Raw genomic sequence first — 13434 nt, forward strand, 5'->3', positions numbered from 1 at the left:
CCGTTTCCAATTGTCAGCAATTGATCTGAAAATGTTTGACCAGAGTCATCGTTTTGCAATCGGACACGCATATTTGTAGTTAATCTTAATATTTTTACGTGTGCCCATAAATTAGAATTTTTCAGGCAAGCATTCATTCGTCTTCAATGGCTCTGGTGGTGCAGCCAATACAGGAAGTTTAACTTTTCCTGAGGCGCAACACATTCCCATTGTTTCACCATTGAATTTCAAGGCCTAGCAATAGGAACAAATTTTAGACATTGTCCCGATTTGAACACATCTACTCAAGCTATAATCATCGACTGGGTTGTACCTGAATGCCAGGCGATAACTTTCAGGTTGCTCTGATTCCTCGGCACGCTTTCTTTTCTTACTTTCTCTATCAGCAGCAAGCCTGATTTCTTGCTGTTCTTGTGATTCCTCGGCACGCTTTCTTTTCTTACTTTCTCTATCAGCAGCAAGCCTGATTTCTTGCTGTTCTTGTAATTCCTCGGCACGCCTTCTTTTTTCACTTTCTCTTTTAGCAGCAAGTCTGCTTCCGCGTTGCTCTGGTAGTTCCTCGGCACGCTTTCTGTTCTTTTTTTCTCTATCAGCCTCAAGCCTGTTTCCTTGCTGTTCTTTTGATTCCTCGGCACGCTTTCTGTTCTTTCTTTCTCTATCAGCCTCAAGCCTGTTTCCTTGCTGTTCTTTTGATTCCTTGGCACGCTTTCTGTTCTTTCTTTCTCTATCAGCCTCAAGCCTGTTTCCTTGCTGTTCTTTTGATTCCTCGGCACGCTTTCTTTTCTGACTTTCTCTATCAGCAGCAAGTTTTTTGGCATAGACTCTTTGAGCATCTTCATCGGCTTTTGCCATTGTAAGTTCATCAGTCATTTTAAACTTAAACATTAATAGATTTCTACGTGAACATATATGTCTTAAATATCTTTAATGACGTCACCGTCATAGCAAAAATGACGACAACTAACTTCATGACGTCAGCCGACACAGAAACATGACGTTCCACACCTGTCACCTGATCCACAGACAGACACACAGACAGACAACTTATTTTTATATATATAGATAAGTTGTCTGTGGATTTTTGGGTCTGTCTGTCGGGTGACGTCATGTTTGTGTGTTGACTGACGTCATGTTTTCGACTGACGAAATTACAGACCGGGACACAAATGACGACCGGGACACCGGCACATAGGGAATATAAATGACGACCGGGACACTCAATGAGAAAGCGACCGGGACGCAAGGAATGTTCGATTAGCAATCACCATCAACAAAGCACCGGGACACAAATGACGACCGGGACACAGGGAGTATAAATGACGACCAGGACATAAGTAAAAAAAAACTAAAAAAACTAAAAAAAGGTAAAAACTATAAAAAGACTAAAAAGAAAAAAAACTAAAAACTAATAAAAAAAGCTAAAAAACTAAAAAAACTAAAAAAAAAAAAAATAAAAAAAGGAAAAAAAAAATGAAAAATAAAGGAGAAAAACAAAACTAAAAAAAAATAAAATAAAAAAAACTAAAAAGAAAAACTAAAAAAACTAAAAAAAAAGTAAAAACCAAAAAAAACTAAAAAGAAAAAAAAGTGGAAAAATACAAAATTTATTTCATCATATACCATTTCAAAAACGAATGTATATACAGACCGGGACACCGGGATACAAATGACGACCGGGACACAGGGAATATAAATGACGACCGGGACACAGGGACACAACTACAACGGGGACGCCGGGGGGCACAGGGGGATATATAAATGACGACGGGGACACAGGGAATGTTCGATTAGCAATCACCATCAACAAAGCTCAAGGGCAATCATTAGAATCATGAGGTATAACTAAAAAAACTAAAAAAAGGTAAAAAACTAAAAACTAAAAAAAAGACCAATTCAAAAACGAATGTATATACAGACCGGGACACCGGGACACAAATGACGACCGGGACACCGGGACACAAGGAATATAAATGACGCCCGGGACACTCAAAGAGAAATCACAGACTGGGACACCGGGACACAAATGACGACCGGGACACAGGGAATATAAATGACGACCGGGACACAGGGACACAACTACAACGGGGACGCCGGGGGGCACAGGGGGATATATAAATGATGACGGCAACAAAGGGAATGGTCGATTAGCAATCACCATCAACAAAGCTCAAGGGCAATCATTAGAATCATGAGGTATAGATCTGAATATGGATTGTTTTCCCATGGACCATTATATGTTGCATGTTCAAGAGTCGGTAAACCTGACAATCTATTTATATGCACAGACAATGGGACAGCAAAGAATGTCGTATATTCGCAAGTCTTACGTAGTTAAAAACATATATATATATATATATATATATATATATATATATATATATATATATATATATATATATATATATATATATATATATATCTATATTCACAGGTGGGACATAGGGACACAACTACAATGGCGCGTAACTAATATGGCGCGTAACGACTTACGCGCGCGGGGGGGGCTTGGGGGTTGGGGGGCGCGAAGCGCCCGCACCAACTAGTATATATATATATATATATATATATATATGTTTTATTTTTGATGTTGTGCTGAAGACGACCTTTGGAAGTAGGGCTGAAATATTCACTGAATTGAATTCCACTATCTTGAGAATATTTCTGTATTTTTTCTAAGTTGTGTTTGTTTGAAAGTTTCCTCTGCTCACAGAAAATTCTTCAAAGTAAAGCTCCTTCCAGGTAAAATATCCCCAGCCACCCACCTAGAAAATGGCCTCTGGATCATTCCATCATTGCTGAAAATCCTCCAGGAAAATTTCTCGTGGATGATTCCACCTGAATAATTCTACTCAGCATACTTTTATTTTAAAATACTTGGTTTCTTATTATTCATCAAATCTTGTCTGAAATCCCATCCCACCCCATCCCCAATGGAAAGTTGTTCCCACAGAAAATTCCTCCAAGGAGAATTTCTCCCAAGCAATCCCTCCTCCAAAAGATGAATCCTCCAGACAATTCCAACCGTGCTGAAAATTGCCCCCAGGACATCTCCACATGTTAAATTTAGTCAGCAAAGACAAAGTAAGGCAGATAAAAAGAATTTCTTGTTGGAATTCCGGCAAATTCTCCTATTGTAAAATATCCCATGAAAGGCTCACCCTCGGAAACATCCTTCCACACGGAAAATTCTTACCATGGAAAATCCCCTCGAGCAGAACCCCCCCCCCCGTGAAAAATGTCTGTGTACTTCCCAATAACAGACACTATACATAAATAATGGGTAAATTTCATAACTTGCACCTCTTTCCCTAAGTGTTGTGGGGGGGGGGGTCATGGTATTCCAAATGTCATAGTTATTAAACCTTTTAACTATCCTGAACAAAATGGCTGTCTCAATATTTTGATCAGACGACTTTGGGGAAAGAAAACATGAGAGGGGGGCTAGCTGCCCTCCAATCTTTTTGGTCGCTTACAAAGGGCAGCTGAACTTCTTATAGGATCATCGGCTTGAAACCTCTTCGTTAGGGTTTTCTAATACCCTTTTCATTGAGATAACTTGACGTTTTGGTGGTGTTTCCCACTTTTTTCAACAATTGTACGAATTTTCTGAGGCTCGCAACTTTTGATGGGTAATATAAACTTAATGAACTTTATATATTTCGAATCAGCTTAAAAATTCGATTCTTTTTGCGTGTCAATTGTTATCAAAACTCATCGGTTACTATTTAGCTGCGTCGCTCCTTACTTACAGTTCTTTACCACAAACTGTTTGAAACACCAGTATGGCATTGCACTTAAAATGACATAGCCAACCCAACAGATTTTGAAAATACCTTTTTCGGGGGTATTTTCATTGAAAAATGCCTTTCTTTTAGTATTTGCATTGACATATTTGGACAATAACATTTCCCCTCCCCCCTAATATTGAAAAATACATTTTCCTACTTCCCGCCAAATTTTCATGAATTGACACTGTTGGGGGGATAGAGAATTCCGCACTTACATAAGATTGTTATTCTTCAGCCACAAATAACATATGCATATTTTGTAATTAATTAAAGACTTACTAATAACTAGTGAAACTGTTTGAAAATTAGCTGATCTTTTATCAGTCTTCGCAAAAGTACAAATTGTTTTTGTTTGAAATTAAAAACTTGGTAGCAGAATGGTCTTGATGATAAAAAGAAATTACTCAAAGTTTGACTTTAGAAAACAGAAGTCTTTTGCGAATCCCGGTTTTAATCAGTATTCTCATCACTACGATGTAACATAAATAAGTGAGTAATTACTTGATTTTTCCAGACTGGTGACCAATCGTATGGTAATTACAATGCAATTTTATCTTCTTTTTCGAAGGCAGGATCAGCAGCTTCTCAAAATTTGAGTAAAAGGTAAAAGCTGTTTATTTTTATAATTTATGTTGGTCCATTCTTCGTTTTCTTCGTGTGGCCTAATTTTTTTTTTGGAAACGCAGAAGAAACAACAAAAAAGTCCTGATGTTAAAGAATTCTTCGTAACGTTTGTAACGCTTATTCTTTCTAATCGACTATACACTATTGCAAGTCAATATCTCGGAAACTGTGTATAAGACGTTTTTTTGTGTTGATTGGTCCCAGGAGGGGGAGGGGGTACGGTAATTGTAGGGACCTGAAACGTCCGTGCATCCTTGGAGAGGACATACAGGAAGCTTGGAAATTTGAAGTGGAAGCTCTTACAAAATGAATGGGAACTATTAAGTAGAAAGAATTAAGTTCGGACAAAAATAAGTTTTTCATCAGACTGCTTCCTATGTTTTCAAATTTAATAATAAGTTAAATTAAAAACAAAAATTTTTTATTTGTGAATAAGAAGTGGCTATACATTAAAGGGTGGCTTCCTACTCAAAACAACACTATGTGCACCTAAGATGTGAAATGGGCGGAAATTACCTCATATAGAACTGAGACTGCTACTTCCTTTAAACCAGCACCAACCATAATAGGATATAGCTGCTATTTTGTTACAACCCAAAGGAATTAGGGACATGTTAGAGCCGTATTTTAACTTGTAACTCAATTCGGTTTTGAGATTTTTTTTCGTGTGTTTTAAGTTAGTGGTAATGTTTTGTGTTTTACTAATTGCAATTTTTCCGTTTTCTAACAGAATGAAAAAACGTCTTATTTTGTAGATTATTACCTCAACTTTTTCAAGATCATTCGTAACTTAACTGCGTAACGCAAACGGTATATATATGGCATGAAGCACAGGTGTGACCGATCTAGTCAGTAACCCGGGATTGACCCTGTCTTGACTTTGAGCAGAGTATGTGCCTCCAAATTATGGCTTCAGGCCCATTTGAAAGGGTAAGTGCTACCCTTGCCAAGAATTACTGGATAAGGTTCTGTCCACGATTTTAATTTGGAGGAAGGAGCGATTAAAACGCAATTGTTCATTGTGATGGAGGACTAATATGCTCTCTAGGAGTACCACCTTCCTCACTTCTGGCGTTTTTTTATTTTTATTATTATTATGGACTAAATTTGTATCCACTGTCACGTACCAAAGAGTAAACATCGGTAAAAAAAAGTGGACACGGAAGGGAACACCATTGCCGAAAAGAATAAGAATGTCTATTTTGTATTTCTTGTAATCTTATATTTTGTGAGGAATTTTTACTTCATGTATTTTTGGGGGGGGGGGGTAAAAAGGGTATTATCTATATTTCTGTATATGGTGTTTATATATATTCTTATTTTTATAGTTTTAGAAACTATGAGATGCCATGGAAACTTGCAGTTGGACTTGATGGTAGCCTAATTGCAATACAAAAGGATGACGCTGTTGAAATACGTAGTGCTGAAAATGTCTTTTCGACATTTCCTTGTAAGTATTTTTGTTTCATCATTTTTTGTCTGTTTGAATTTAGACCTATGTGTATAAAGGTGAGTTGTACACGCCAACAAGTTTTTGCTGCCCAAAATTGAAAGTTGTTAATGTCTGTTTCAATTATTGTGTACAGGACCTATTTAATCTGATTTTTTACTTTTTGAGTGTGACAGTTTCGGAGAAAATACCGACCCCTGAACTAAAAAAAGAGAAAAATTACCCAATCTTCAATTTTCACACCTAAGCAATGTCTTTTTTTTTCAAGCTGTGTGTCTCAGCCACACCGACTTTTGTAAGGTTACCGTAAAATAACAACCCGGCCAATAAAATTTGTTAACGAAGGTTAAATAAGGTACTCCCTTGGAAATATAGGATACCATTTCTGCATTAGAGTTGTCCTGTAACTAGAAGACCAGCTGAGCTTTTTTTTCTGTCTTTTTTTTTAGGTTTTGATGAAAATTTTTAAAGATTTTGATTTTCCTTGGCTTAAAAAGGTAATACCCCTCTATTTTGAAAACCAATAGGTAGAAATTTTCATAACGTAAATGATTTCAAGTTCTATTAAAATACTGTTTAGTTTAGGGCACATGAATTTGATTAACACTCATTTTGTTTTTTCAAAAAACAATTGCTTAGGGCCGAATGCAGGGATTAATTTGGGCCCAATCAACACTTCAAACTTGTCTGAATTTCTGGACAATCCATGATCAAATTATATTCCCTGATCATTTTTTTTTTTTTTTTTTTTTTTTTTTTTTTTTTTTTTTTTTTAGAGGGAAGAATGCGTAAACTGTTCGTTAAAAGAGAATGAGCAAGTATGAATCAGGAGATAGGATTTAAGAGAAGGGCTAGTCAAATACAAATTTACCACTCAATTAAAACAACTTCTCAAAGAAATTAATGAGTAGAATTAACCATTATATTACTTTTTTTTTTCGCCCTGCTGTGTATCCAGTAAAAATTACAATAACATTGTCCAAACTTGTTTCTCCCAATCTTTGGTTAGTTTTGCGGGATGATAACTACATGGTGTCAGTAAAATATATAAAATGTCGGTAAAATATGTAAGATACCAGTAAAATACCGGTAAATTACGTAAAATTATGAAATAAGTGAAGTACAAATTTCATAGGGGTCCGTAAAATATGATAAAAAGTTTACGGAAAAAAATATAGTAAAATACCCAATGCTACCGTGACCAATTTACAGCACTTTTGAAAAAATTGAAAAGCTTCGGAAAGCGTGCATCAACTCTAACTTGTTCCCAACTACTGTATACTAATCTTGTTTTCTGAATCTTTTGCCAGAGTAATCAAAGATGGGAAAATGACTGCCCTGAGTATCCATCTTTATAACTTACTGAAAATTATACTTCAAGTCTTACTCTTTTTGTCAATCAAAGATTATATGCTTGAAAATGGAACAGCGTTCAACTCAAAATGGGTGGCTGTTAGTGCTGATATTGTTTTTTGGGTTACCAAATATACATTTCTCTCAAACGAAGTAAAAACAGGATGTATAATAGGCGCTGTAGTCATCTGTAATTTGGATATTGTCCACAAGTGTGACTAATGTGTCACACTTATGAACACAAGTCTCGGATTAAATGTTTTTAAAAGCTGCTAGCCAAAACTCAACGTTGCTGATTTTATACGTTTTGTTTTTGGATGGCCGTGCGCATAGTAGCACCAAGTTTGGGTAGGTTATAGACGATCAAATGATTCACCGAGAGAGGTCATAAACATGAAGAGGGGGTTTTCCTTGGTGAAATGTTGTATATATTTATTATATATATATATATATATATATATATATATATATATATATATATATATATATATATATATATATATATATGTATATATATATATGAGAGGTTAATGGAAGCCTCCTGTAGACCAGTTCAGTGTACCCTCTTTTAGAAAAATTGCGAAGTTGTAGCCTTATTTGACTTCAAATTAATTAAATTATTATTTGATAGTTACTGTCATTACGAGCCTACTTAAAATTTATTGGAATTATTTCAGACGGCCAAATGCACAATTGAAAATGGTGAATTCATGGTTTTATCCAGGAATTAAAATGCTAAACAATCTTGTTAAAGTAGAAAAGTTTCATGTTTTGAGTTTTGTGTTAACTAAGGCACCCGGTCTCGAGAGTAAATTTCTCAGAGGGAAACTTTGGATCAGCAGGCCCCCTTTTCTGCTTCTTGGTGTTCATCATATATTAGAGCTGTTAGTAAACTAAGATTAACTGCTTTGTTCATGCTCCTTTGCCGTTTTTCGTCGATGACAAGTCTCATTCAGATCCTATTTTGTTGCCATCTCTGAAAAATTCAGTAATCCTTTCTATTCCTGGAAACTACACTTTCCTTTTATGATAAGAATCCGTTGCTTCTTTACTTTTGCAACCGGTTGAATATTCGGTATATTTTTGGCTGATCTAAGTTTTGGTATGTACAAGAATTGCCCAAAGCATCTTGGTTTAATGATTCCCTTCTATTATTTCCTTGTACTCCGTTCTGTTTTTTGGATTTAAGTTGTTATTTGACCCATGATTGGTCTTATAGACAGTTATTCTGGGGGTATCCCATGCTTTTCTCAGTTCTATAGTTTCCAAAACTTAGGCTTACACTCCCTCTGCAATTTTTGATATGCCATTTTTCTGCTCCACTGCAGCTTTAAATATATTAACGAAAGACAACAAGTTTGTTAAGACTATCATTTCATAGCTGAGCTCTATCCATCTACCGAATTAATTTTTTCTCCAAGACAAAGTCAAAGAAATATCAAAATTATGGCTCGGTGAATGGATATATCGGAGGAAAAATGAATCCAACGATATACGTGTTTTGTCCATTTGTTACAGCTGCCTGCTTTCCGCAAAACGGCTTGTTTATAAGGGAACATATATCTTAATAGGTACGATTCAAATTATATCAGAATCATTTAAAATTTTTGTTGGAAACCAAATTTAGCTGAACAAAAATGGATTGAGCTTAACATTATTAGTGTATATAGCCTACTTTGCTTATTCATCTGCTGTTTTATCTCCATTTAAATGTCCTTTGGTTTTAAAATTACTAACTTTTAAAACGTTTTTGATTGGGTTTGAAGATTATTTATCTGTGTCATCGAACCTACCTTTCTCTCTGATAAACCTGTGCCGTGAGCAACCTCCAAATCATCTTTTGTCTTGAAGTTTTATTGAATACTATATCCTTACTTTCCTTCGAAAGATATCTCAGTACATCGTTCGTGACCAGACCCACGTCCCTTTTCTCTTAGACTTGGTAGGGTGTGTGTGCGTGTGTGTGTGTGTGTGGGGGGGGGGCAGCCTCCTAGGCCAAAACTACCAAATTTTCCTTTGAAGAGGTTTTTCAAAGCAATATTCCTAAACACCCTCGTCTTCATGCTATGCTTAACTGAGCATAGCACGTATATCATAGATTTTTTCCTTTTCATAGATTTTCTTATCAAATTCAAAATAAGTTTGTCTCTCACTTCGGTTTATTTTCGGTTTATTTTTTCTTCATACAGCATAAGCTGGGTTTAAATGTGGCGATGTTTGGCTATTGCAAATGAATAGACATTTCTAACACTTCTGTTGTCTAAATTACAGGGAAATACAACCCTGTCTTTAGTCTCTAAGGAGAATGACTAACACCCCTCTAATGTTCAGATTCGAATAGATTTTTTTAAATCAGTTTGGCAAGAAGAATAATAATGCAGTAATTTTTTTCTTTTTTAGTGGAACCTGACTCAGATCCATGTCTTCGGTTTGTTTCTTGGAGCCCAGATGGGAACTTACTTGTGCATTGTAATAGCACTGGAAAATTGGAAGCATTTGACATTGCTGGCAACAGGTTGTATGAAATATTTTCTTCAAGAGAACGAATTAAAGAAGCCAAGATAGCATGCCTGTTTTCAGAGCTACGAATTTCTTCCAGTAACTGGATTACCGAAGTGATGTTCATTGGTTTCAGCGGTGATCTGCAAGGATTTTTTCTATCCCATGAAGGATTTCAGGAGACCTGTTCTTATTCATTCGGAAGATACTATCCCGGTGGGTGGTAGCTCTAAAAACCACATAGATATATTTAGAACGGTGATATATTTAGAAAATGATGGATTCTAATAGACAAAAAAAAAACCTTGAAAAAAGACTATCATAGGCAGCGCAATAGCAATAGGCAGCGCCACCTATGTAAAGAACGATGTTGGCACAATGTATTATTAATTTATTCTTTTGGTTTTAGACCAGGGCACTTTGTATAGAAGGATTGCCGTGAAACTTTAAAAGGGACTCATTCAATTGAAATTGATAGGGCTTGTACCTTTTTAATAATCGAAAGTGATTGGAGCGGCAAATAGCTATTTTGAGTTTGATTAGGTTGTCTAGTGTAATTTCTGTTTGTTTTGGGTTTTATTTATTTATTAATGGTGATTTGTGGTAGTTTTTGCTCTTGGAAGATAAGAAAACCTAATTCGTAGATTTTTGGCAACGCTTAAGTTTTTAACATACTTATGGTGTGTAAATTCCTCTTTTTTCCTATCCTTGGCACTTTTCAACGAAAAAAAAAAACACGACCCAAATAAAATTCTCAAATTTAAGAAACCCAATTTTCCATGGGGGGGGGGGGTATTTTTCGAGGGGATAAATGCCTGGAACCATTTAGAACTAACCAGTAGGAAGGATGGTTCAGTTTAGTTTGACAATTAGGTCTACAATGATCGTACGTAAAAAAAAAGATGAGTATGGGAGATTGGCACGGAGGAATCTTTAAGACTATCATAGAGCTGATAGGAACTAAAAAATACTCGTGTTACTGATAGTGCAACTATACATGGCAGAGCAAGCAATATTCAAAATAACCAGGATTCTAACTTTTTATCTCAATTTAAGCTTAATTTTAGTTGGCCAGAATGTGGATCCTAGTCATTGAAATAGCGTTGATTTAATGAAGAGCAATCAGTAGTTTTTCCAGGAATCATCGTTGGAGAAGGGCTCATTTAATCGTGAATTCTGATTTCCTTTGCCCTTTTTATGGGTCAAAACATATTGGAGGGCAATCTGACATTTCAAACGCTCTTTGACATCTCAAAGTGTCATTATGCATCCTCATCCAAACCAAATATGGTATTGTATCGAATTTCGGACTGGCAATTTTTAAACAACAGTGAAAAGGTCTAAATATGTATCTCCTTGGTTGACATGAAAAGGGCATTCCCAGACGTAACGGCTCCAAAATATGTTAAATATGTTAAATATGTTTATAATATGTTAAATAGCGGATAAAAAAACAACAGTGGTTTTTTATATAATTGAAGTCATATTAAAGAAAATGTATTCAATCTGCACTACTGAACAGCCCTAATTAGGGTTCACAGACCCTTGCTCATGGCTAATTACTTATCATTTAAATTCTTTAAGGTCTTAGTTTCACTGTCGTAAATTAAAACACACTGAGTCATTCTAGTATTTGTTATTCTTTATGATCGGATGGCCATAATTGTGACTGGGTCCTTTGGCTTGTGTAACTCTAAACTTATCTTCCCGACACCAAATTGTGCGGACTGACATGATATACCACTTGACGCGCTTTCCATCACGGATTAACGGATTAAGTTTAGAAGGGTCCTAAATAATTTAACTGCCAATTATTAAGATTGCAGTTTGAACATTCTAAATCTAAACACACAGGTCAAAAAATCTCAGCTGAATTTAAAGAAGTAAATATCAAAGATTTTTAATTGACGATTGATAGTGGAACATTAAAATATTTTGATATAAATAAATAAAACAGTAAACAGGTGCATATTCCCCAAGTGGTGTTTAGTTTTCTTTGAAACGGGCATTTGAGGTTCTTTGGGCTTTTGAAGTGCAAATCTTAGGCCAACATTACTATACACAAATCAATTATCAAAACAAATTAAGCGAGGATTTTAAAAATTTTGTTAGTTTCCAGCCACTGGGGTATTTTAGGATTTCTGAGCCTGCCGATTACACATCATATTCTAATTTTGGAATAGATAGTTCAAGCTCAAATTACATAATATAAGCATCTCACTAAATGCTACAACTTGTTGGAAATGATAGCAACGCAAATACTTTCAATCTATATGATAAATAAATAATTGAGCAATTAAACTTACAAAAAGAGTGTTTCGCTAAAATAAATCAATTATAGACTACCAAGACAAACAAAATTAATGTTGAAAAAACAAAAAAAAAAAAAAACAGAATAAAAAAGAAGCAAGTAAACAGACAACTAAGTATTCCATCTATGAGCTAAATCAGAATGTAAAATTAAACATTGAGACGCTTAGGGAGTACAATAAAATTCTTAAATAAATTATGAATATTTCTGTTGTGCCGTTTAATACTTAAATCAAGATAAAAATCAGAATAATAGTAACTTAAATCCAATCTAGGATACATATCCATCAGAGATTAGATAACACATGCTCTACTTATTCCTTTAATACCATGTAATTAATTTCGAAATTTTAACTTTGACATTTTGAAAAGAAGTGAATTTGAGCTACAACCACCTGTAATAACTTAAATAAATGATGAGATGGGTGATGTTTTGAAGCAGCGTCATCACCAGATGATGAGATGGGTGATGTTTTGAAGCACTAAAGTCAAAACATATTAGTTGTTTGTTTTGCAAGTCGTGTTTGATCCTCACCGCTGTTAATATTTGAGGATTCTTGACATCTTTGATACCGAACATGTGGCTATTATTGGAATATGGAAGTCTGCGAGTGCTCATGTAAAGACCTACTACCATGTTTACACTATTTATTAACATTCACTAGCATTTCGATAAAATTTTGACCAGCATTGGAAATATTTTTCGTACAAAAATGGACACAATCTAAATTCAAAATGCAAAGCTATTCCGTGAAAATTAATGAGCAAATTTATACTGAAGAGGCGAGGAAATTAGATTGTTTACGATATGAAACAGGCTAGAATGTTATTTTCGTTTAACTGAAGTAACACAGCTTTTTATGCAGGTTTTGTTTGTGTTTGTAACATTAAAAAGTTCATAACTACTTAAACTTCCGCGAATTCCTTTTCCAACATCAGTGTTTTTGTAACGATTAGCATATTAATTTATTAGTCTAGTATATGACTGCGAATGAAATTGGCTTACGTAAGAGGAATGTGAGGGGGGATGGGGTTAGAAGGAGTGACACCACACTTGTTTTCTGTAAAATTTCTCGAGATATATATTGTGTCGATCCACTTAGAATTTTTAAAAAGCTCTTCTTTTGTACCTATTTTTTCTTTTAAATTCGTTGCTCTGAAATGTATAGAAATACAATTTTTCTATCCAAAACAAAGGATTCTAAGTGAACTGTAATCCTAGATGGCATTGGTCTTTTTCTGCGCGAATTTTTGGTCTGAGTCAGAATCAGAGGTGGACTCGCTGGTTCGAAAAGCAATGGATGCATCATTTTACATGTAGTGTTGTTATTCCAAATTATAATTGCTCGTAACGTGTATTCGCATTGGAACATATTAGATATTGGACAGCCAACTAAAACAAAGGTATGG

At 35.1% G+C, this 13434-nt stretch overlaps 1 protein-coding gene across 1 annotated transcript in view; it reads left to right on the plus strand.

Annotated features, from left to right (window-relative positions):
- Positions 1–13434, plus strand: part of LOC136043748 (NBAS subunit of NRZ tethering complex-like) — a gene marked incomplete at its 3' end in the record, with an annotated part of 153175 nt that overhangs the window by 23053 nt on the left and 116688 nt on the right. The window contains 3 exon segments of the mRNA XM_065728669.1: positions 4303–4391; positions 5741–5862; positions 9616–9930. Coding sequence (XP_065584741.1) covers positions 4303–4391; positions 5741–5862; positions 9616–9930 — 526 coding nt within the window.

Source organism: Artemia franciscana, unplaced genomic scaffold (assembly GCF_032884065.1).
Source record: "Artemia franciscana unplaced genomic scaffold, ASM3288406v1 Scaffold_923, whole genome shotgun sequence".
Taxonomy (NCBI): Eukaryota; Metazoa; Arthropoda; class Branchiopoda; order Anostraca; family Artemiidae; genus Artemia; species Artemia franciscana.